Source organism: Miniopterus natalensis, chromosome 1 (genome assembly GCF_054644295.1).
Source record: "Miniopterus natalensis isolate mMinNat1 chromosome 1, mMinNat1.hap1, whole genome shotgun sequence".
Taxonomy (NCBI): domain Eukaryota; kingdom Metazoa; phylum Chordata; class Mammalia; order Chiroptera; family Miniopteridae; genus Miniopterus; species Miniopterus natalensis.
The window spans coordinates 190,298,227-190,319,101 of record NC_142081.1 but is presented as its reverse complement, the minus strand read 5'-3'; the positions used below and the strand labels follow the sequence as shown (position 1 = coordinate 190,319,101).

The window sequence follows — 20,875 nt, the reverse complement described above, 5'->3', positions numbered from 1 at the left end:
GATGACATCTATCTTAAAGTACGGTATTACCCTGATTACTTTTAATGAAGAAACTGCTCTTTATTGTGCAGGTCAAGCTTTGAAAATGTATTTATGTCCCTCTTCACTGGCTCCGCTGTCCTGGAAGTCTCGGGATCCCACTATTGGCTTCTGGCTTAGTCCAGCTGTCAATATTCAATCAGAGGGCTCACTGTGATAACCATCAGGACCTATGGCAAATATGAAACCTTTGGTTTTACTGTGATAGAAGGTGATGATGACAATGATGGTAAAGGAACTGGAGAAACAGGTGAGAAAGGAAGAGGGGAAGGATGCTGAGGATCATGTTGCATATATTTTTCACTGCCTTCCAGGAAGGATTTGAGGTAGTCCAGCACAATTTTAAAAATAAATTATTTTTAATTAAGAGCACATAAATAAAGAGTGGAAAATACAGGCTAAAGAGAGAAAAAGAGACACGGACAAGTTAAAAACATGCATCGAGGGCAGAGCTGCTGTGTCTGGGGAAAACGTGATTCTTGACATGTTTCTAGTCGAGGCGATGAAGGTAATTTTACAGTTAGCAACAGAAAGGGGAACACGTCCTCCAGGGAGACAGAGTGGCCTTCACGACAAATTCTAGGAACACGTGAGGTACGCTAGACCAGAGAGGCAGGCGCGGGGACCCACCTCAGCCACACCTTCGCCACAGTGGAAAGCTCAGCTCCCCAGATCCCTGCAAGTCTCCCACTGGGAGAGGGTTCCTTTCCCTGACACAGCCGCACACGCACCTCCCTCTAAGGGAGGGCACAGAAATAAGGACCTGGACAGTTCTGCTAAAAGAGACAGTCTGACGGGAAGAGAGTTATCTCTGTTAATGCAACTCTGACCTGGCGGAAAACAAAGGCTCCTCCAGAGGCCAAGAGCAAATCGACAGCGGGGCTGGGAAGCTCTGCAGCTGACCTCTGCGGCCCGTGGACCCACCAGCACAGGCCTTAGAGGAGACCGATGGTAAAGCTGGTAACCAAAGAGGGTAACATCACAGGATCGGGGCGAACCGGCACCAGATCAGCCTCACAGGAGAAAGGGGGCAGCAAGGAAACTTGAAACCTGCCTGCCCTGACCTCGGCCCAAGGTAGGAGGGGGTAAAAAATCTTCCCTGACAACTAGTCAACACAAGCTGGCCACGCAGGTCTGAGGTCAGACTTCATATGACTTCTGTGATCTGAAAAACTCTAGCTGAGAACCAATTTCAAAGTGACCAGTTACCCTGGTATTGTCCCCAGGCCCTTGGCAAAAGCAAACCTAACACACTTAATAAAGATAAATTAGACCATTCTCATGAATATCCCGTATCACCAACATTAATCAGCATTGTTCTGAGGTCCTCACCAATGTACGACCACAAAAAAACACCAAAAAAACATTTTATATAGGAACAGAAAAACTGTTACTTGCTGGTGACATAACTGTCTGTCTAAAAACTCCCGTAGACCAACTACAAAATTATATGGATGAATTCCGTAGGTAACCGGACAAAAGCTCTACATCTGTCAAAAGCCACAGTCCGCCCTGGCTGGGTAGCTCTGTGGGTCAGAGTGTTGTCCGGATACGGCAAGGTTTCCGGTTTGATCCCTGGTCAGGGCACACACAAGCGGCAACCAATGAACACATCAATAAATGGAACAACAAATGCATGTCTCTCTCTCTGTCTGTCTCTCTCTCTCTCAAATCAGTAAATTTAAAAAACACACACACCCATAATCAAGGAAAATTGAACATGGACTAGATATTTGACGATATTAAGGACTTAGAGCTCATTTTGGTGATACAACAATATCATGGTTCTATTTTAAAGTCCCTTATAGTATAGAAAAATTATGGATAAAATATGACATCCAGAGTTCACTATTCAACGATCCAGCACTGAGAAAGACAGAGAGGGAAGGAAGACTCAGGGAGAGAGAGAGGAACGGGAAAAAAGAGGGACGGAGGGAGGGAGGGAGGACAAAGGAAATAAATGGGAGGAAGAAATACGATAGGCAAATACCAAAAATTATTGAAGGTGAGAGGTATAACATGGGTATTAATAAAAACATTCTCTCCCCTATACTTTTTGAATTTTCCAATAAAAAAAAAAAGTTTCTAAAAAGTTTTTTAAAAAGTTAAACCCAAAGGGGAAAAACGTTGAACTAGCCAGTAGACGACATGAAGAGACTACGGCGCTTCTCAAAGCCTGTGCCCCTGCAGCACCTGGAGCTTAACAGGATGAGCAAACTTGGCTTGACACACGCGGCAGGTGCCACCGCGGCGCGGCCAGGGTGAGAAGCGGGGCCCTCGGGGACCACACAGCCCGCGGCCGGGTCTCCGCCACGCTGACGGTACAGACAAGTCCGAGGAGCAAGATCAGGAAAAACAAAATCAGAAACAGTGAAAAGAAGAACATTACGGTTGACACAGAAGTGATTACGTTTCAAACGAATAAATGAAAGAACGGGACGCGTTTTTAAAACCTGTCCATAAATACGATTTGCCACAGGAGCTTGCAGCCAACTAGTGTGAGGGGCGGCCTGGCTCGCACGGAGGCTGGAGCTCAGTCGGGACCATCGCACACCCAGAACTAATCTCTAATGCCTTCCCATCTTCTGAAATGGATACATGATGCTTTCAGCACTCTCCTAAATACGAACAGATGCTTATGTTGCCTGACAGACAACGTTCAGCTGTTTTTAAAAGACTCCGCTAAACACACCATTTAGACCTGGCAGCTTGGTAGCTTTCGGAACCCGCCCTAACCACAGAGAACTGGCTTGCGTCCGCTAGCTGCAATCCAGAGTTAAGAGGCAACTGCCTCACAATATTTCAGCTTTGAAATTATCCACGGCAGAGTAACTTTTTGGACATAAAACAAAAATCAATGTAATTACTTGTGCAATGAAGCTATCTGCATTTTAGGATACCTTAGCAGAATCTTACGCTGCTGCAATTAACTTAAAACGATGCCTCCCTTAACCCTCGTGATTTCGTTTCACGGGACTAATAAACAGTGAAAGCTATGGCCTTCGATTCAGCTTTCTAATGAATCAGATGGGATGTCCATCTCTGCATCACAAATAATATTACATTTATACTTCAGTTACTCAATCCTGATTATGTTTCCTCTGTTTTTCTATTTATACTTAATAGTTAGTTGCCATCACTTGTTTCCAAAGATAATTCAAACTTTACCTCCCATGTCAACCAGCGAAAGTGACAACAATCTACATCAAACTCGGTTTTTAGAGAAGGAGCTAAAGGTCGCTGATGATTTTTTTTTAAAGACCTCGTTCTGAGCTTCTGAGATCCTAAGAATGTTAAATTTCCTAACCCTACAAATCACTCGCTAGCTTTGCAGCTATTGTGCAAAATAGTTCCACCTGTGCTTTCCCACTCGGGCGCACACATTTCGCCATTTAAGCAGGACAAGTATCCCCCTTTTTAAGATAAAGGGCCATGGTTAATGAATCACTGATGGAACCAAACTGACTTTCGGTCGTGAACAGGACGCTCTCCCCTAAGCACGGTTCACAGCCGCGGGCCGTTCATCCCCCCTCCCGCTGGCACACAGTGAAACGCACACCTCTCCCCGGTGCGTGTCACCAGCAGGGAGGTGAGCAAAGGTCTCTCACGTCAACAGAGGGGGGCATGGGAATAAATATGTATTGCAAAGTTGTTTCCAACGTCCACATTCCAAATGTCATTCCAATGACTCTAGGACTCGAACATCCCACTTCCATGAACGACCTGTGGTCACGTGGGCAGTGACAGGGTGATTACAATCAACAATGGGGAGCAGTGCCGGCAGGGCCAGGGTCCGGCAGCGTGTCCCGGGGCGCAGGCGGCTTACACAGGAGCAGGCTGTGGCCCAGAGAATCGCACAGCAGGGGGGTCCGCTGCGGGAGGAACTGTGGTCTGAAGCTCAGGCATCAGCGCCGAAACGTCACCGTATCACCCGAGTCCCGTTTACATCCGTGCATCTAGTTTCCTCCCTTTAACAGCTGCGTCGTATCCAGTCGAGTGCCCAATGGACTGGGGCCGCACTGGCGAAACTCGCCTCCAAAAGGCAAGGTATTAACAGATAGTCCACCCAAGATGTTCCTTGCTTAAATGGTTTAGGAAAACAAGGCTTATTTTTTTATCTTTTAACCTATTCACGAATCTGAGATGTCCTCCATGTAGACTTCGCTTAGCACAGTCTCTTCCCCATGGTGACCCCTGAGTACTTTTGGAATATCGTGACAGGGCAGCACTGTACTAGAAATAAATGTGAAACCGCAGGGAACTTCTGCACTCGACAGCCAAGGCTCTGGCTTCCGCTTCCAGCCCGGCCCTCACCTCGCTGTACAACCTTGGCCAAATCATTTCATTTTCTGTGGGCTTCAGTATACAACCTGATGAGGTGTCTTCTACCTCTAAAACTCATTTTTGGGCACATGATTCCATCACAAGAGAAAAGTGCATATGTTCTCACGTAGCTGCAAATGTAAAGCTTAAGAATATGTTCACCTGCGTCTTCAAGCTCATCCCAAGGGAGATTTGTGGCTCGTTCATTCTGAAAAGTGCTGTGGTCCACGTTTTCCCCTAAAGGATATCACGCGGACAAGCACAGCCTAGGAGTGATATGGCCCCTTAACAAGTACTCTGTCAAAGCAGCTGGGTTCTCATAGCTTGTCTACTCTAAGCATCTGAAATTTCAAGAACGTCCCTAGAACGGTCTTGCATTTCTCCAGGACATTACGAAAGGAATGAAGCAATTTAACACACAATCCGGGGGACTAGACCTTATCAAGAAGAATGAACGGAGGGCTGTGTGGAGAAAATCCTGGGAAGCCCGAAACAGGCAGCCCTGGCTACTCCGCCACGAGCAGCGAAGGCTCGTTGTCACAGGCGGGCTGCGTCCGGTCACGTCCCTTCGTGGCCAAGAGCTGCCAGCCCACCTCCAGCCCTCCCCACAGAAGGTCACTAACAGCCTAAGTTTCTCCACGACAGCTTTCAACATGAGAAGTGTATTTATTTAGTTCAAATACAGCCAACATAAGCAGGCGTTAAAAATAGAGATTCAAGCGTATCGTGTGACCATTTGTTGACTGGCTACCTGCTACCAAATGGAACTAGAAAGATACCTCTTTTGATTTTTCCTCTTTGGTAAATCTTCCAAATTTTTCTATCATTTCAGCCACAAATATAACGTCCATCTTGTCAGAAAAGTTGGCTGCCTCCACAGTGTAAGCCAGTAACTGCCTGGCTGTGGCCACAGCGTTGGTAAGATTGAGCGGCATCTACATTGGAAAGGCGGGAAGAGGCACTTAGCAAATGGATGGACACAGTTTCTGACATTTTTTTCTTTGCATCATAACATTGCAAGGAATTCAAACTATATCATTTACTCACCGTGACCTCCCCAAATGCTTTTTAAAACCTCAGAAAGACTAAAAAAAAATTTAAAGATTTTTTTATTGATTTTTAGGGGGGAGGGAGAGTGAGAAAGAAACATTGATATGAGAGCGAAACATCGATCGGGCGCCCCCTGCCCGCCCCTTACCAGGGATTGAGCCCACAACCCAGGGATGTGCCCTAACAAGGGATCGAACTCACAACCTAGGTATGTGCCCTGACCGGGGATCAAACCTGCAACCTTTTGTGTATGAGATGATGCTCCAACCAACTGAGCCACACCAGCGAGGGCAGAAAAGCGAAATTTTAATGGGAGCTAACCTGAGGGGAATTTTTTTAAAACTTGGAATGAAACACAGTAATACATAAACCTACACCAGATAAACATGCTGCACCGTCTCTAGGTCTCTGCTTATCCAAGTTCTACAAAACTCAACCCCACATGCTTCAGACAGCTTTCCCGGAGTATTTCAGCTGGGGGATCAACACTGCCCTGCACATGAGTATGAACCGCGTATTCACTTGTCCGTATCGCCAGGCACTGCCAGTGATGTTTTACATTTGTTTATTTATTTACTTAAACACGACGCGGCACCAACAATTGCAAAAAGGGTAAACTGGCACTAAGGAGCATAAGAAAATGTGTAACACAGAAACTATCTTCCAGCTGCTTATAACTGGTTTGGTTTATAAAAGATGCACAGAGCCCCGGCGGGGTGGCTCCGCTGGTTGGAGCATCGCCCGCTACAGCAAAAGGTCGTGGGCTCAATTCCTGGTTAGGGCACATACCTCCGTTTTGGGTTTAATCCCCAGTCGAGGAACGTATGGGAGGCAACGGATTGATGTTTCTTTCTCCCTCTGTCCCTCAAATCAATAAAAACACAAAAATAAAAAAAAAGAGAGACCCGTAGAAGTAAAGGCAGGAAAAGGTATCCGGATGGTATACACGGGTGTGACAAGATCAATTGTGACAAAGGGAATATAAAAAGGAACCCAAGAAGTGGCTTCCCAGGCAGATGGAAGGACGGTTAGGATTTTGTCTGGTAGATACAGATAATAAAGGTATTCAAACAAAGGCACAGTGTCAGGATGCCCGGCAGTGACAGGTGACATCGCAGAGAGCCTTGAATACCAGTGGAGAAGACCCAGCCTTACTCCAAAGAGATCAGTCCGCTGAAGTATAAACCCCGAATCCGTACGCTTTACTAACACTTATAAAAGTGATCTTACGTACTTGGTTTGAATGCCGTGCTTTATCGGCAACCTCAGCAAACAGAAGACTCTCTAGTTACCTGATTAAACATATAAAGGACTCTAGTGACATCGTTTGCATACTGGCAGCGAGAATAGTCGTCATCTGCCCAAAAGCCACCTCGGTCACACCTGCGCCACGCCTTCCTCTCGTCCTGCGGGCTCCCGGGATAGATGCCACTGCCGTGGGTATTCCGGGTGCACTGCAGGTAGGCAGTGATGCCCGCCAGCGTCCTGGGCCACCTGGACACGAGGCAAAGCCGCATGAGAAACACACACTGCGACAGCCACAGCAGAGGAAAGCGCAGGGTTAGAACACGCCGCTTACAATCACAGAGAAAAGGTCACGGAACAGAAACAAACAAAACTCCGTTCAGGAGAAAGAACCAAATTACTTTTTTTTAAAAGGTTAACACGGACTAAAGAGTTTTACACTATCAGCCACGTATATTTTTAACAGCGTAACAGGAGAGGATATTTTCCTAAAATATTCTAAATGTTGCTATAAACACACAGGGAAATTGTATCTTGTGCAGCAAAAGAGAAAACCGGTGCAACAAAGAGTTTTGCATTTCTTTTTAATTACTGCTAATATACTGCTGGCTTATACAACCATTAGGCAAACAAGGTCAGCGTCTTCTCCAGTGTAATTGGAATTTGGCCTTTTGCAGACATGTGCAGGAAAGAGTGACGCCAGCAGGTCCGGGACAGCTGTCCTTAGAAAGGCCTGCTTGCGACACCGGCCCTTCGGTGGCGGCCGGGAATTCCAACCTGGGCGCGTGCCCGTGAACCGTTCGCCGGTGAGCGTGGTTCGCTGTGCCCGACTGCTTGCACAAGCAGTGTGGTGTGTGCCGAACGCCTGCTTTCTTCCTGGGAGCCTGAAACTTCGGTATGTGCTAGGCAGAGGGTGCCCGCTTGCAGAGCAATAAGAACTTGGGGTGCCGAGACTCCAACGGGTGTCCCTGGGCAGAAACACTGCCTAGAGGTGGCGGTTGTCACGCTGAAGGAGCAGGCTCTGTGTGAGGCCCAGGGAGGGAGCCGGCAGGGAGAGGCCTGCACGGGGTCTCTCCAGAGCCCGCCTGTGTCTCTCCTGTGTGACACAGCTGTGTACCTTACTGCATCCCTACAACGCATCCTCGCAGTCACTTCAACTATATGTTGAGTCCTGCAGTCCAAGCAAATGTCTGCCCTTGGGGGTGGTCCTGAAGACTTCCAACACGGCGTACAGCCGAATTTACCTGGGAGAAGCCCCTTCCATACAGTGACTGCCCAAAGTTGTCATAGATCGTCATTAACTGGGCTGGGAAAATTTTTGTTATTTGAGCTCCATTTCTCCAAAACAGGCAAGAAAATCAAGCATATTTAATAAAAGTCAGAGTTGACCAGTAACACAGGAACTGCTAAATTATAATACCAGTCACAACAAAATATAGTTCATTACCAAAATTTGCATAAATAGATCAAGCAACACTAAATTCTTATGAATGCAGTGGAGTTTAACTGCATAATACCTTAAGGCACATCAAAAGATGAGTAACTCATTAATCAGTTTAATAATGAGATTCCTCTTCTATTTTTAAAAATGTAAGACACTCAAACACTGAGTAAAAATAGAAAATCTGCTATAAACAGAAAACATCCTATCATGATTATTTAATAGAAGATTTTGAATGTAACAAAATTAACAAATGCTATCTATTTCACTTTAAGGTATACGATATAAATATTATAGATGAACAGTTAATCCATATAAAAGATTTATCCACTAGCAATAATAAATGCTTATTTCCATATATTCATGTCAGGGAGAATTTAAAACAGATAATTTTTTTAAAAGCAATAAAGCAATGAAGAACTAGCTGAGCTAGAGGGGCTGTTACTGCTTCCTCACCTCGGACTTGAAAGACTAGCACCGAAGGGTCTTCTTATCCTTAGAAACCGGGCTCACAGCCCCGAGGCAGAAACAGGAGCCATCACACACAGTGCAAGCTGGTGCTCGACAATCTTTACACTGCTTTTAACAGCAACATATTTCCCTTCATTTATATGAACTACAAACTCACTATTAAAATCCTGAACATAAAGAACATTAAGTAAACAATATATTTAAAGATGTTCTCAAGCCACTTTGAAAGTAAAGAGAGTCTAAGGTAAAAGTGGTTACCTCTGGCAAATTCTAAACATTCTACCAAAAAAAAAAAATTATTTCTCTCATTCTGCTTATGTTAACTAGGTCTAACACCAATGGCTCCCCAAGTTCCAGGCCAACCAACAGCTTTCATTTCCCAGCAATTTATCTATTGGCAATCACGAATGCTGATTTCCACATTCCCAGGTCAAGGAGAACTTAAAAACAAACAAACACAAAAGACAAATACATATCCAGTTTTCTTCCCCCATTTGGTTCTCCTGGAAGTTAGACAAGAACCAAATTGGGGAGGGGGGGGCAGAATTGGATATGTGTTTCTCCTTATAATGGCGTTTACTAAACTGCCAATGGTTAAAAGTGCCTCAGCAATGCCACACCTTCCAAAGTCCATCCATAAAAGAGCCCTTGGAAAAAAAGAGGAAGTACCATTTGTTCGAATTTTGTACTGTTTTAGAATTTCTAAAATGTTTCCCTACAGTAGTGGTTCCTAACCTTTTCAGCAAAACCACCTGTTAACAATGAACACTTCTGGCTCTCCCTTCAGAGGCTCATAAATCAACAGATTAGAGATAAAGTTCGGACACCTGTTTGTTTGTTTGTTTTTAATCTCTGTAAATGATTCTGAAATCACTGTTCTAAAGGGTCCTTAGATACATAAGAACATGTATATGAATATACATGCATTTCTCCAATATTCTTACTGAGGACAGGAGATGAATCATGTGCCTTTGAGGATAAAAAGGAACGTGGACAGCAGTTTCCGTGTCACTGACCTGAAGTCGCCTTTGTTGTTTACCACCCTCTCGGGAGGACAGTACTGTGCCGAGCTCTCTAACACGACAATATCCACGGTCCTTGTATTGTTTCCGCGCTTGGTCTGGACATGACAGCCCCAATTTCCAGTTGATCCAGCCTGAATATTAGAAATGGTTAGGGCACTGCATGAAGAAAGATTTTAAAAAGAGAGAAAAGGTGGTTAGGTAAAAAGGGAAACAACACGGGCTTCTATCACTCATTTAGCAAATGCGTCTGAACGTACATTGTGAGCCTCATGCTTGTTAGATAAAAACAAATTTTTAAAATGTCCCTCCATTTAAGTACGGGAGCAGCAAATCGGGAGCAGCAGGTAAAGAGACTTAAAATACTGTGGTGAGAGCAATAATAGGAGTATGCAAAAGGTGCAATGGTGCATGATGCCTGAGACTTCTCCTTCCAGGAAAAGGGAAGGCAGGGAACAGCAGGGAGGGGGAACAGCAAGCGCAAAGGCAGAAACACTGCGGAACATTCTTCAGCAAAACCAAAGAAAACGTTTCTAAGTTACATCTACCTTCTCACTGATTCTAAGGGAAATATTCAAGCATGAACAAAGAAGATTCATATTCTAAAGTATGTAATTGAGAAAACACTTAAGGTAAAATATTTTGTGCAACAAGGGTTATATGAGGAACAACTTGTTAAAAGTCTCTTAAAAGGTAGCAAATCACTAATTAATGGTTTAACAAAAGGAGTTTCCATGTAACGGCATACTTCAATTTACAAAACAGCTACATATCTCAATAGTTATCAGGAAATTTAATTTGCAAGATGAAGTCACCATTCGCTAATATAAGACCTATTAATTAAAGAGCAAATGTCAGAACATTTAATTAACCTTTACTCCCCACCCCGACAGGACAAATTAGGCTTTGCTTCTAAGTAGATACAAATGATAAGTAATTAGACATAAAGTAACATTTTAAGTAACTTATAAAATTATGTCCTCAAATTTAATACACAGTCTCCTAAGTCATCAATGGCTACACAACAAATGTTCTAGTAAAGACTCTGATGCACTATTATTCTGAACCAAAGAAAATGTTTATCATCTTTACTAAGTCAGTAAATAAACCAACACACTAAAATAAATGGAGTCCAAGATAAAGTGACACAAGAGTCTGACATTAAATTTAAATAACCAGAAAGTTGATCACACTGTCTATTTATATGACTCTACTGAACTAGGAAGAAGTGTATAAAAAAACGGCAATGAAAATCTTTCTGTAATCCAATGGGTGCCCAAACTTTCCTGGTTCACAGCACTTTCACTGACTACGGATACATTTATCACGGTGCCCCTAGCACGAAAGAAATACCTATGGAGGCTCAAATTACCAAGTTAAATCCCCAAACTATATATCTATGTCCTAAAAATTTAGTAGCCATTTGAAAAAAATAGCACTTTATCAAGTTGAAATAAACATTTCGCTCTTAAATAACAACTACATCTAACGGTTTGCCTGTGCCTGCCGGGCACTACACAATCAAACCTCAGGAACAGATCCGACCATGGCACCCGTATTCCCTGTTCCACCATGATTCTCACTCGGCCTTTGCATCAAAATAATCAACGGAAACACCACGACCCAAAGTCTGGCGCCAGCAGAAGAAACCGAGCCGCGTTCTGACAGCGACCGGAACTGCTCGGGGGCAGCAGCCGTGTGGCGTCGGTTCCTCGAGAGCTCGCAACACCCACAGCGCCTCTGCACCCTCGCTGTGGGGCCCGGGGACCTCGGCACCCGCGCGGGGAGCTACGGCCCTAATGTATTTTGTAAGCATTTTTTAAAGATAACTTTTAGCAACAACCTCAAATTCTCAAACCAGTGATCGGAATGAAACGCCCAGGTCTCTCACGGCAGCGCACTTGGAATGGGGGAAAGAGGCGACTTCAGTTTCATCTTCGAGGGAAACTAGAAACTCTCGGTCTCACTAATCACGGACTAATGACATGAGAACGGTGACGGATGAACAGGTATCTCAGGTGCAAGTCAATAACCATGCCTCCGTTTTCTAGAACTTCTTTATTATCCTGAGGCTAACTCTGGGTGCAGGGCTTCTCAGTCTAGATGAAAGATTTTCACTTTGGTCTGGTGTCCCCGCCACCAAAAGTATTAGGCAAGGCTGCCATCCTTAGAATTTGTTTGGACCTCTCTAAAGAATTTCAATTACAGGGTGACTTGAAGAAATACATTTTTCAAGTGAATCTAGTGACTTTATCATCTTCAAAATTAAGGGTTCTAAATTAATCAAAGCTCTTTTATTCAGAAAAGGGTTCCATGTATTTTTAAAGCTCTATTGTATCATATGTCAATTTTTGTCTCTTCATATAACTGCTTAAAATGCACAATTGATGAGCTTTAACATATGTATACACTTATGAAATTATCACCACAGAAAAAACAATGTAACAATTAGAGTCTTCTCACTGGGACCCTACACACTGTTTGTAACAATCTTAGAGGCTCTAACACTGTTTCTGGCAAACACAGAGTTGCTCCTATGAAACCACCCTCCCTGTAGTTAACAATTATAAGCTCTAGACAAACGATACAATGACAACTCTCTGAACACACTGAGTAATATAAAGCAAGCAGAAGCCACAGAGGAGTTGACACTAGGAAGATGGGGTTGGCCCTGGGGAGTAATCACAAATTGTTTTTAATGGCTTCTGTCCAAGGACGTGCCTTCCTCAAACAGAAATTCACAATCTTACTTGTTGAAAAATCAGAGGACAAAGGTAGAAAAGAGTCTGGCTGTAAGCCCAAACTTCTGCATATAAAATCTACCCAGATCGCCCTGGCCAGTGTGGTTCAGTTGGTTAAGCATCATCCCATGTACTGAAAGGTGGCCAGTTCAATTCCAGGTCAGGGTACATGCCCAGGGTGTGGGCTCGATCCCAGGTCTGGGTGCCTGTGGGAGGCTGCCAATCCATGTTTCTCTCTCACATCGATGTTTCTTTCTCTCTCCCCCTCTCCCTCTCTCTCTAAAATCAATAAAAAACATTTAAAAAAGAATCTACCCAGATCTCTAATTGACCCGATTTACACACAGATAGGGTAGATACATGTAGATTTCAGCTGCTGCCTACCTCAGAAAAGACAGCTGGGAGTTTGAATTTGGTCAAGCTAACTTGCTTGAGGAAACAAAAATCAGCTCTCTTCAGGAGAACAGAACAAAATCCAGAGTCGGGGGTCAAACTTTTTCTTCAAAGGCCAAGAAACAAAACTGAGGATATTATATAGGTACTTAGGTAACCATTTGAGATATAACCATTTAAAATTATTTTTAAAATGTTCTGAGTTAACAGGCCCAGCAAGCCAGATTTAACCCATAGGTTATACTTGACCGACTTCTCCTCTTTAGTGAATCATTCACAATATCCAGGAAATAATCCAACATTATTAGACATATGTTTTTTTAAAAAAATAGAAAAATATAAGCCACAGTCAAAAAAGAAGTCGTCAGTGGTGAGGATCTGAAGATGACCCAGATGTTAGAATTGACAGGCAAGAATTTAAAAGCATCTACTATAAGTATGTTAAAAGATATAAATGAAAATATGCTTCTAATAATCAGATAGGAAATTTCAGTAGAGAACCAAATTATAAAATAGAATATTCTACCCCCCACAAGTCCCAAGATTTTAAACTCCAAGAACCTTTAGTTCCTGATAATTTTTTCAGTCACTGCTGTGGGTCTTTTGTGATACTACTCTAGGGCTTCCCAGCAGACTTTGGACACTGCGGATCTACTTTTAAAAATTCAAGCAGAATTCTGTCTATAAGAAATTGGTAGGAAGGGAAAAAAGATTCACAGAGAGACAAAGAGAGAAAATACAATGCCTACAGATTAAGATTCTACCAAAATAAAACATACATATATATATATAATATATACATATAATATATATATTTTTTTACCCTGTTTTATTTACTTTATAAAGTTCATTTGAATTAAATATTTTAGCACTCAGACCAGCCATGGAGATACAAAACTGGTGTTATATTCTTTTACACTAGTGGGGTAGAGAAGGAAGTATCTTAAAATGTAGCATTAATCATAAGACAGTGAAAATTTGGTGATTCCTAAAAGTAAAAATTGGAGCTCAGCAACAGGAAATGGTTAGAAATTAAGGTTCACATTAAAAGTTTACATATTTCCTCCTAAAACTTTAAACAAAAGGTCTCCAACTTTTTAACAGTGTTTCCCACTTTTATCCTATGCTTCCCTCCCCACCCCCCAAAAAACTGGAAGGTAAAGATAGCCATTTAATTTTACAAGATGAGTAATCAGGAAGTCAGATGTTTGCATTTTTAAATGCAGAAAGATAAAATACCAATTCAAACACCAACTAAACATTCCAATTCCCAAACGATAAATAAAATCCGCAGACATAGTTTCTCATTTTGAAAAGTTCACCTGGCAATCAAGGAGCAGTTGTGGATCATGCTCTTTTCCACAAAGATGCCTTGCGACTCATCCGTTTCAACTATTCGCCCGTCCTGATACCACAGCACCTGCATGTCCTGGTCAATGTAGGAGGCCATGCACTGGAACGGGAGGCTGTCTCCTTCAAATACGACTTGACGATGCGACGGGGTCATGTAGAAAGAGGGTAATTCGAGCGGAGGATCTGTAGACAGCAAAGCAGACTCACGAAACAAATACAATACCATCCGCACGCTCCAGAGCTAAGTTACAGAAAATCTAATTAAAACTTTAAAAATGGAAAAACAAACATCCCTCAGTTATGACTTTTTAATGCTAGCACAAATGAGGCTGCTCCTGAGATAAGTGGGTCCCAGAGGAAAACAAAATTGGCAAAATTAAAATGAAACCGTTTTGTAATCAGTTCTGACGTTTAGAGTGGTTCCTTTTCGGTGGGATCGCAGGACTATCGGATGATCACAGAAGCAATACTAAAAGAACACCCTGTAAAATGATACTTAAATCCGGGAATGGAACCGGTGATGAGAATGGAAATGCTGATATAGAAACAATTTAAAATTACATTTTGGAGACTGTATTACTTTTGATTAAACCACTGGTTTCCGGTTATAAAAGTAATACATGCTCATTGCAGAAAATTTAGAACATTTAAAGAAAAAGGGAGAAAAATCTTTTAAGATCCCATATATTATAATCACTTTTAAAAAGCTGATATATTTCCTTCCAGTCAGAAAAACAAAAGGGAGAAATTTTAAATATATGTGAAAAAATGCACACAAACATCATAGGCCCATTTAAAGCCTTTACAATACTTGGTCCGTTGTCTAACACAACAATTCTACTTTTAGTAGTCCATCCAGAAGAAAACTTACATGTATGCAAAAATGTACAGAAGGAAGTTAATCCTCGTGCTGTTTATGGAGTGAGAAATTATTAACAAACTGAATATGCAGTAATAAGGAAACTGTCAAATGATGGTTACATTTATATAATGGATTGGCAGGTGTCTGTTTTACATGAGGAGGAAATAAGTTTACATTATTTCAAGTTCAAAAAGGTTATAAAAGCATGAGAATATATTTTGGTCAAAACCTAGGAAAAAGGTGCAGAAGATAATACACTAACGTATCTGTCATTAGCCATCTGAGGATGATAAGAATGCAGCATGGGTTTCTGTGTGGTTTCTAATTTTTTTAGTTTTTTTCTTTATTGAGATGTAATTAGCAAATAAAGTGGTAAAATATTTAAACTGTGCATCATGATGATGTGATATATGTATACGTTATTTATTTTCATGAATCTTAAGTTTTATCTAATGAGCATGTTTTAGCTGTGAAAGGACAACAATTAAAATGATAATAAAGAGACAAGGGCCCAGCTGGTGTGGCTCAGTGGTTGAGCGTCCACCTATGAACAGGGAGGTCACAGTTCAATTCCCGGTGGGGGCACATGCCCGGGTTTCGGGCTAGATCCCCAGTCGGGGGCGTGCAGGAGGCAGCCGATCAATGACTCTCTCATCACTGATGTTTCTCTCTCTCTCCTCCTCTCCCTTCCTCTCTCTGAAATCAATAAAAACATATTTAAAAAAATAGTAATGATAGGATTGTTTGCTTCCAAACACAAAGATTAAGCTGAAATCTCCTCCTGTCATCTCAAGGACTGTTTTTGTGTGACGTGTTTTTTCTTTTTTCATTTAACACACAGTAAAAGTGTTACTACCTTCAAGTCTTTTGCTATTCTTCAAAATCATGCTTTTCAATAGCTGCATACTATAGATGGATATGTCACAAATAATTAAATCAATCTAGTTTTGAAAATTTCCGATATGCTTAAATATAAAGTTTGAGATTTACACACATAGTTGATCATTTCCTTGGAATAAACCCTTCCATATAGAATTACTGTATGAACTTGTATCAGTTTCTTAAGGACATTAATACATATTGCCAAACTATACTTCAACAGGCTGTATCAGTTCACACTCACCCACAGTGATTGTGTCCTGAGATTTATTACTATCAACAAATTCCTGAGTTGTCAACTGACAAAATCTGAAGGACCCTGCTATTCTCTGAAATTGGTTTTCACAAAGCTGTTCAGAACCTAAGAACCTTAAATACCAATGGAAACGATGTTTTTTTCACTGAGCTTAATTGTTGGCACAAACTAAATATTATCAAATCCAGGAAGATTAATGGTTGTATTCAGACCCATCAAGATGTAAAGAGAATTGTAGTTTGTCGAGGAAAAACCAGGGGGCAGGGACACAGGGCGAATGCTGTTTTCCTCCCCGCCTCACCACACGTCAGCAGCTCCTGCTTCACGCCCGTGACCGGCTGGGCCTGCAGAGACTTGGGGTAAACGCAGCGCGTGTCCCTCACGGTGATGTTCCTGTCCTTCACCCAGCGGTGCATCCACAGTATGTTACAATCGCACAGGAGGTACTCGGTCTGGAATTCTCTGCAGCGTTTTTAATACAAATTAGAGGTGGCAGCGAATAAAAGGAAACAGCACCTTTGTTTTCCGTTGGCTTTCGCTTTGGGCGGCGAGCAGGCTGCTGCTCACCTTGACCACGGGGTGTGGTCTCCGTTCCTGTGCGAGGACCTGCAGAGGGTCTGACTCCAGCACAGTCCCCACTGACCCCGGGACTCGCTCCGCTTTCAACCAAGGTTGCTATGCAAACAAAATCTACACATGGGCCCTCATCTGTGCAACAAGCTCCTTAATCCCAGGGTCCCGGAATAGCAAAGCCCCATCCATCGTTTTTGCTTATCAAACCCTTACCGTGGACCACGAATACTTGCAGCCCTCTCCAGCCATCATAACCATGTGCGTGGCTTAAATGCCTCCAAACCCTCCTGTTAATTTTAGCAACATAAAGCAACATATATGATCGCTTCACAGGGTTATATTCATCTGTTGACTGGAGTCTAAGTTCCTCAAGGGTGGGGACTACTGACACTTTCTGCTTTGTGCCAAGGGATGCCACAGTTATTAAAAACTTAAGGGGTTCAAAATCAACCAAAATATAAGACTTCCTACTTGATTTGAAAGGAAATAGAGAATTATCTTTATACGTGGCAAGAAGTGTTATAATTTGGCACTTGGATGTAAAAAACAAAGAGAAGACATAATAGCTTATATACAAGCACAATAACTTTTTTTAATACACTTCAGACATGCATTTCACTAAGTCCAGATAACTTAAATAAATGCAGACACTGCCCTCTGTCAACCTGGAGGACATTATGTAACAAACACAAATATAACTACAATAGAATGCAACGTGGTCTTTACAAATAAATCGGCAAAGAGCAAATATAACCACGTGTGCTTCTAACACAGGCCGTGTGTTGGCACAGGTTTCGTCTCAGTTTTGGCAATAAAAAGGGGGGCCAGCGGGGAGTTGGGATGAGATATAGCAAAGAGAAAAAAAAGGACCCAAAGGATGACCGGACTGACTTCTAATTTCTAAGCGCCAGCTTCAGGTCACTTTCTGGCACTACCAAGTAAAAACACTGGCAATTTCCCCCAATTTGTGGATGAAAATACTTCCTACATTCCTGCTACCCAGGGTGGTCTCAAGAGCCCGATTATTCTTTGCGGTCTTTTTATTTCCTAAATTCACAGTAATGACTGATTTGAGCCCACTAAATATGCCAAAAGGAGGTGTTTTCCCTGAAAAGCAGTCTTCTGGATGAGATCGGCAGTGGCGCCCAAAAGACAGACTGGATGGAGTCTGATAAAATGTGGGTCTCGAAGCGCCTGCCTATGTCCACCTGGGGGAAAGAGCCAGGTGGGTGCCTGGCCTAGAAGCTCCGCCCCAGGGAAACTGCTGAATGAGTTTATATGATGCATTTAGAAAAGGAAAGGTGGGGAGAAGGGAGGGGGAGAGGACAGGGAGAGAAGGGGGAGAGGAGGGAGGGAAACAGAAGTCGGCACGTATGGGACAGAGACATCTGGGAGGGAAGGCAATTTTACCTGCAAAAAAGACTCGCTCTCACGAGTCACACATCATAAAAACTTGAAAAACATTACATTTAACTTTAATTCCAATAGAAATTAGTGTAACTTAATGTGTGAAATATATTAAGGTTTATCTGAAAATACAGTTACTTTCAAAAGTAACATTTGTATAATCTCGCAGTTAACAAACTGTTGTTTTTTGCTGGGGGCTCGGGGGGGGGGGGGGGCAGGAATCCAGCTAATTCTAAAGCTACAGAGAACTGTGTAAATATGATCTTACACAAAGCAGACATTCTACATAAATATTCCTAGAAATGTAGTAAGTTGTGAATTCAGTTGGGCAAAAGGGTAACAGGATAAAATTAAATGCCTAAAGTATAAAAAAGTCTTAAGCGCAAATTCTGCTGAGGGAGGAATATTTTACACTTCTAGGGGATTTACTTAGTCAAAGAACAAAATATTTTCAAATTTGCAAAAACAAAGTCAACAGGAAAGAATCACCACCGTATTTACTTGAAATACAGGTTTGACAGATATAATATCCTAAGGGGCGAGTTGGCCCCATTGGAAATGCATTATTTTAAGGTTTACAATACGTTTTTTAATGTGAATGCAAGCTTTCAAGAAAGATTCTAATTTCTGCAAAATCACAAGATTTTCCCCATGAACTCTCTTAAACCACATAATAACTTTTTAATCTTCAAAACCTAAAATATATGTACAGAAAGAGAAAAAAATTCTTACTTACAAAGACCGTAACGAGCCAAGATAATCAAAAGTCCCTTGAGATAATGAAGAAAACAAATTCCCGGAAAGGTTTCTGGGGTGAAAAAAGGAAATAATTTCACATTAAAAAATACTAACAAATGCATCTTTTTATACTATTTCATATTTCCTAAAGTGTCCTATAATCATTAAATATTACAAAGAGTTGATACAAGTTGTTTTAAGTCTTATAAAAGAGGGAACGAGCAGTAAATATTCCTCCAAAGCTGAAAATTTTTCTTAACTTTATATAAAGGAGTAAACAAAATTATTTAAAAATTATTTCTGCTAGCCCAGCCGGTGTGACTCAGTGGTGGGGCATCGACCTAGGATCCAGGAGATCGCGGTTCGATTCCCAGTCAGGGCACATGCCCGGGTTGCGGGCTCCATCCCGTCGAGGGCATGCAGGAGGCAGCCGAGCAATGACTCTCATCATTGATGTTTCTATCTCTCCCTCTCTCTGAAACCCATAAAGGTATATTTTTAAAAATTATTTCTGCTAGATAAGGATTTTTCTATCAAATAACAGATAAACACTGAAGTTACCTTACTGAGCTAGATCTTTCGTCACAGTCTCATTGCAACTGCAACTACTCTTCGTGTGTTCACTCCGTATCATTTAAAAAAGCAAACATTTCACAAAACTAAAGAAAAAGCATGGCCGGCAGCAACCCGCAGGAAGTGAGTAAAACATCAGCAGAGCGGAAAGAGTCCCTGGTTTAAAATGAAAGCCCCGGGATGTAATTCAGTGTTGGCATTTTCTCGTTTCCCCTTGTATCAGGCGGCTTTGAGGAGTATCCGTCTAAATCCTTGCAGAGTTCTGTACGAATTAAAACCTAAAACAGCCCATGCGACAGCTGGAGTAGTTTGTGGTACCCACCATGACTTGACGGAAGTATTTCTTCTATGTTTGACTATGAACCCCAGCAGGGGAGGGACCCGTGTGTCGTATTTTTTGGGGTACCGCCGGCAGCCAGTAAGACGCTGGGGCATCCAGCAGGCGCTCAGTGGTGGAGGCTGACTGCTCAGGACGCGGGGCCCACCCTCAGGAGGTTTCTGACGCTCCCGGGGACCGAGCTCTGGGAGAACGGCGGCATGGTCCACCCAGCGCAGGTCAGCTCTGTCTGCCGTGGGATCAAGAGCAGATTCAACGGAGACCTCGAGCCCTCCAGGAAGAGGTCCTGGGACCTGCCAGGAGGCCTTGGGAGTATGCGTTCCATGCTCAAGCGGGGTTGAAACTGACAGTGGGGCAGATGGATTCCCCAGTGGGGAGAGGAAAGAGAACTGACGCGGGAGGGATCAGCTGTTCCCACGACACCTGCGGCAACGGACTCCCGCTGCCTTGACATGACACAAACGCCAGTCAACAGTTTATATACAGCGAACTTCCACCAGAACCTCACTGGGTGGGGTTTTGCACAGGACTCTCTCTTGCCCTCTCCCGCCCCCTCTTTCTAAAATCAATAAGCATGTCCTTGGGTGAGAATTTAAAAAAAAAAATTAAAAAACTAAAATACAAGTTGTCACCAGCCTTCACAACGGGCACTCTGCCTGGCTCAGAGCGCCCAGGGGTCCGGCGGTCGCAGCGGCCCGGGCAGGACGCGCGTCTAAAGTGCCTCGGTCAGTGACCGCTAGGACACGTGAGCCCAAAGCAGGACAAGCACCTCGCGCTGGCTGCAGTGAACTCGGAATGTTTTCTTTTCGAGAGGGGTGGCGGTGGTGGTTTTGCTTACCTTTTATTTCCCCACTAAAGAATTAGTTCTTCGTACATTTTTAAAAATTAAGATATAACTGACATTGTATTAGTTCTAGGTATACCACGTAATGATCGGGCTCGCGCATACAGTGCGAAATGACCACGGTAAGCTTAGCTAACGTCCATCGTCACACAGTTACAACTTTTTTCTTGTGGGGAGACTTTTAAGATGGACTCACGTAGCAACTTTCACATACACAATATGGTGTTGTTAGCTGCTGTCCCCATGCTGTGCATCGCGTCCCCAGGACTGACTTCATAACCGAAACGCTGTACCTTTTCACCACCTTCACCTGTTTTGCCCACCCCTC

At 42.8% G+C, this 20,875-nt stretch overlaps 1 protein-coding gene across 1 annotated transcript in view; it reads right to left on the bottom strand.

The window, feature by feature from the left end:
• Positions 1 to 20,875, bottom strand: part of ADGRA3 (adhesion G protein-coupled receptor A3) — a 97,695-nt gene that overhangs the window by 37,302 nt on the left and 39,518 nt on the right. The window contains exons 5-10 of the mRNA XM_087828013.1: positions 18,792 to 18,863; positions 16,377 to 16,537; positions 14,048 to 14,261; positions 9,586 to 9,750; positions 6,705 to 6,906; positions 5,142 to 5,297 (exon numbers count right to left, since the gene is read on the bottom strand). Of these exons, the coding sequence (XP_087684139.1) occupies positions 5,142 to 5,297; positions 6,705 to 6,906; positions 9,586 to 9,750; positions 14,048 to 14,261; positions 16,377 to 16,537; positions 18,792 to 18,863 (970 nt within the window). The remainder of the gene's footprint in view (positions 1 to 5,141; positions 5,298 to 6,704; positions 6,907 to 9,585; positions 9,751 to 14,047; positions 14,262 to 16,376; positions 16,538 to 18,791; positions 18,864 to 20,875) is intronic.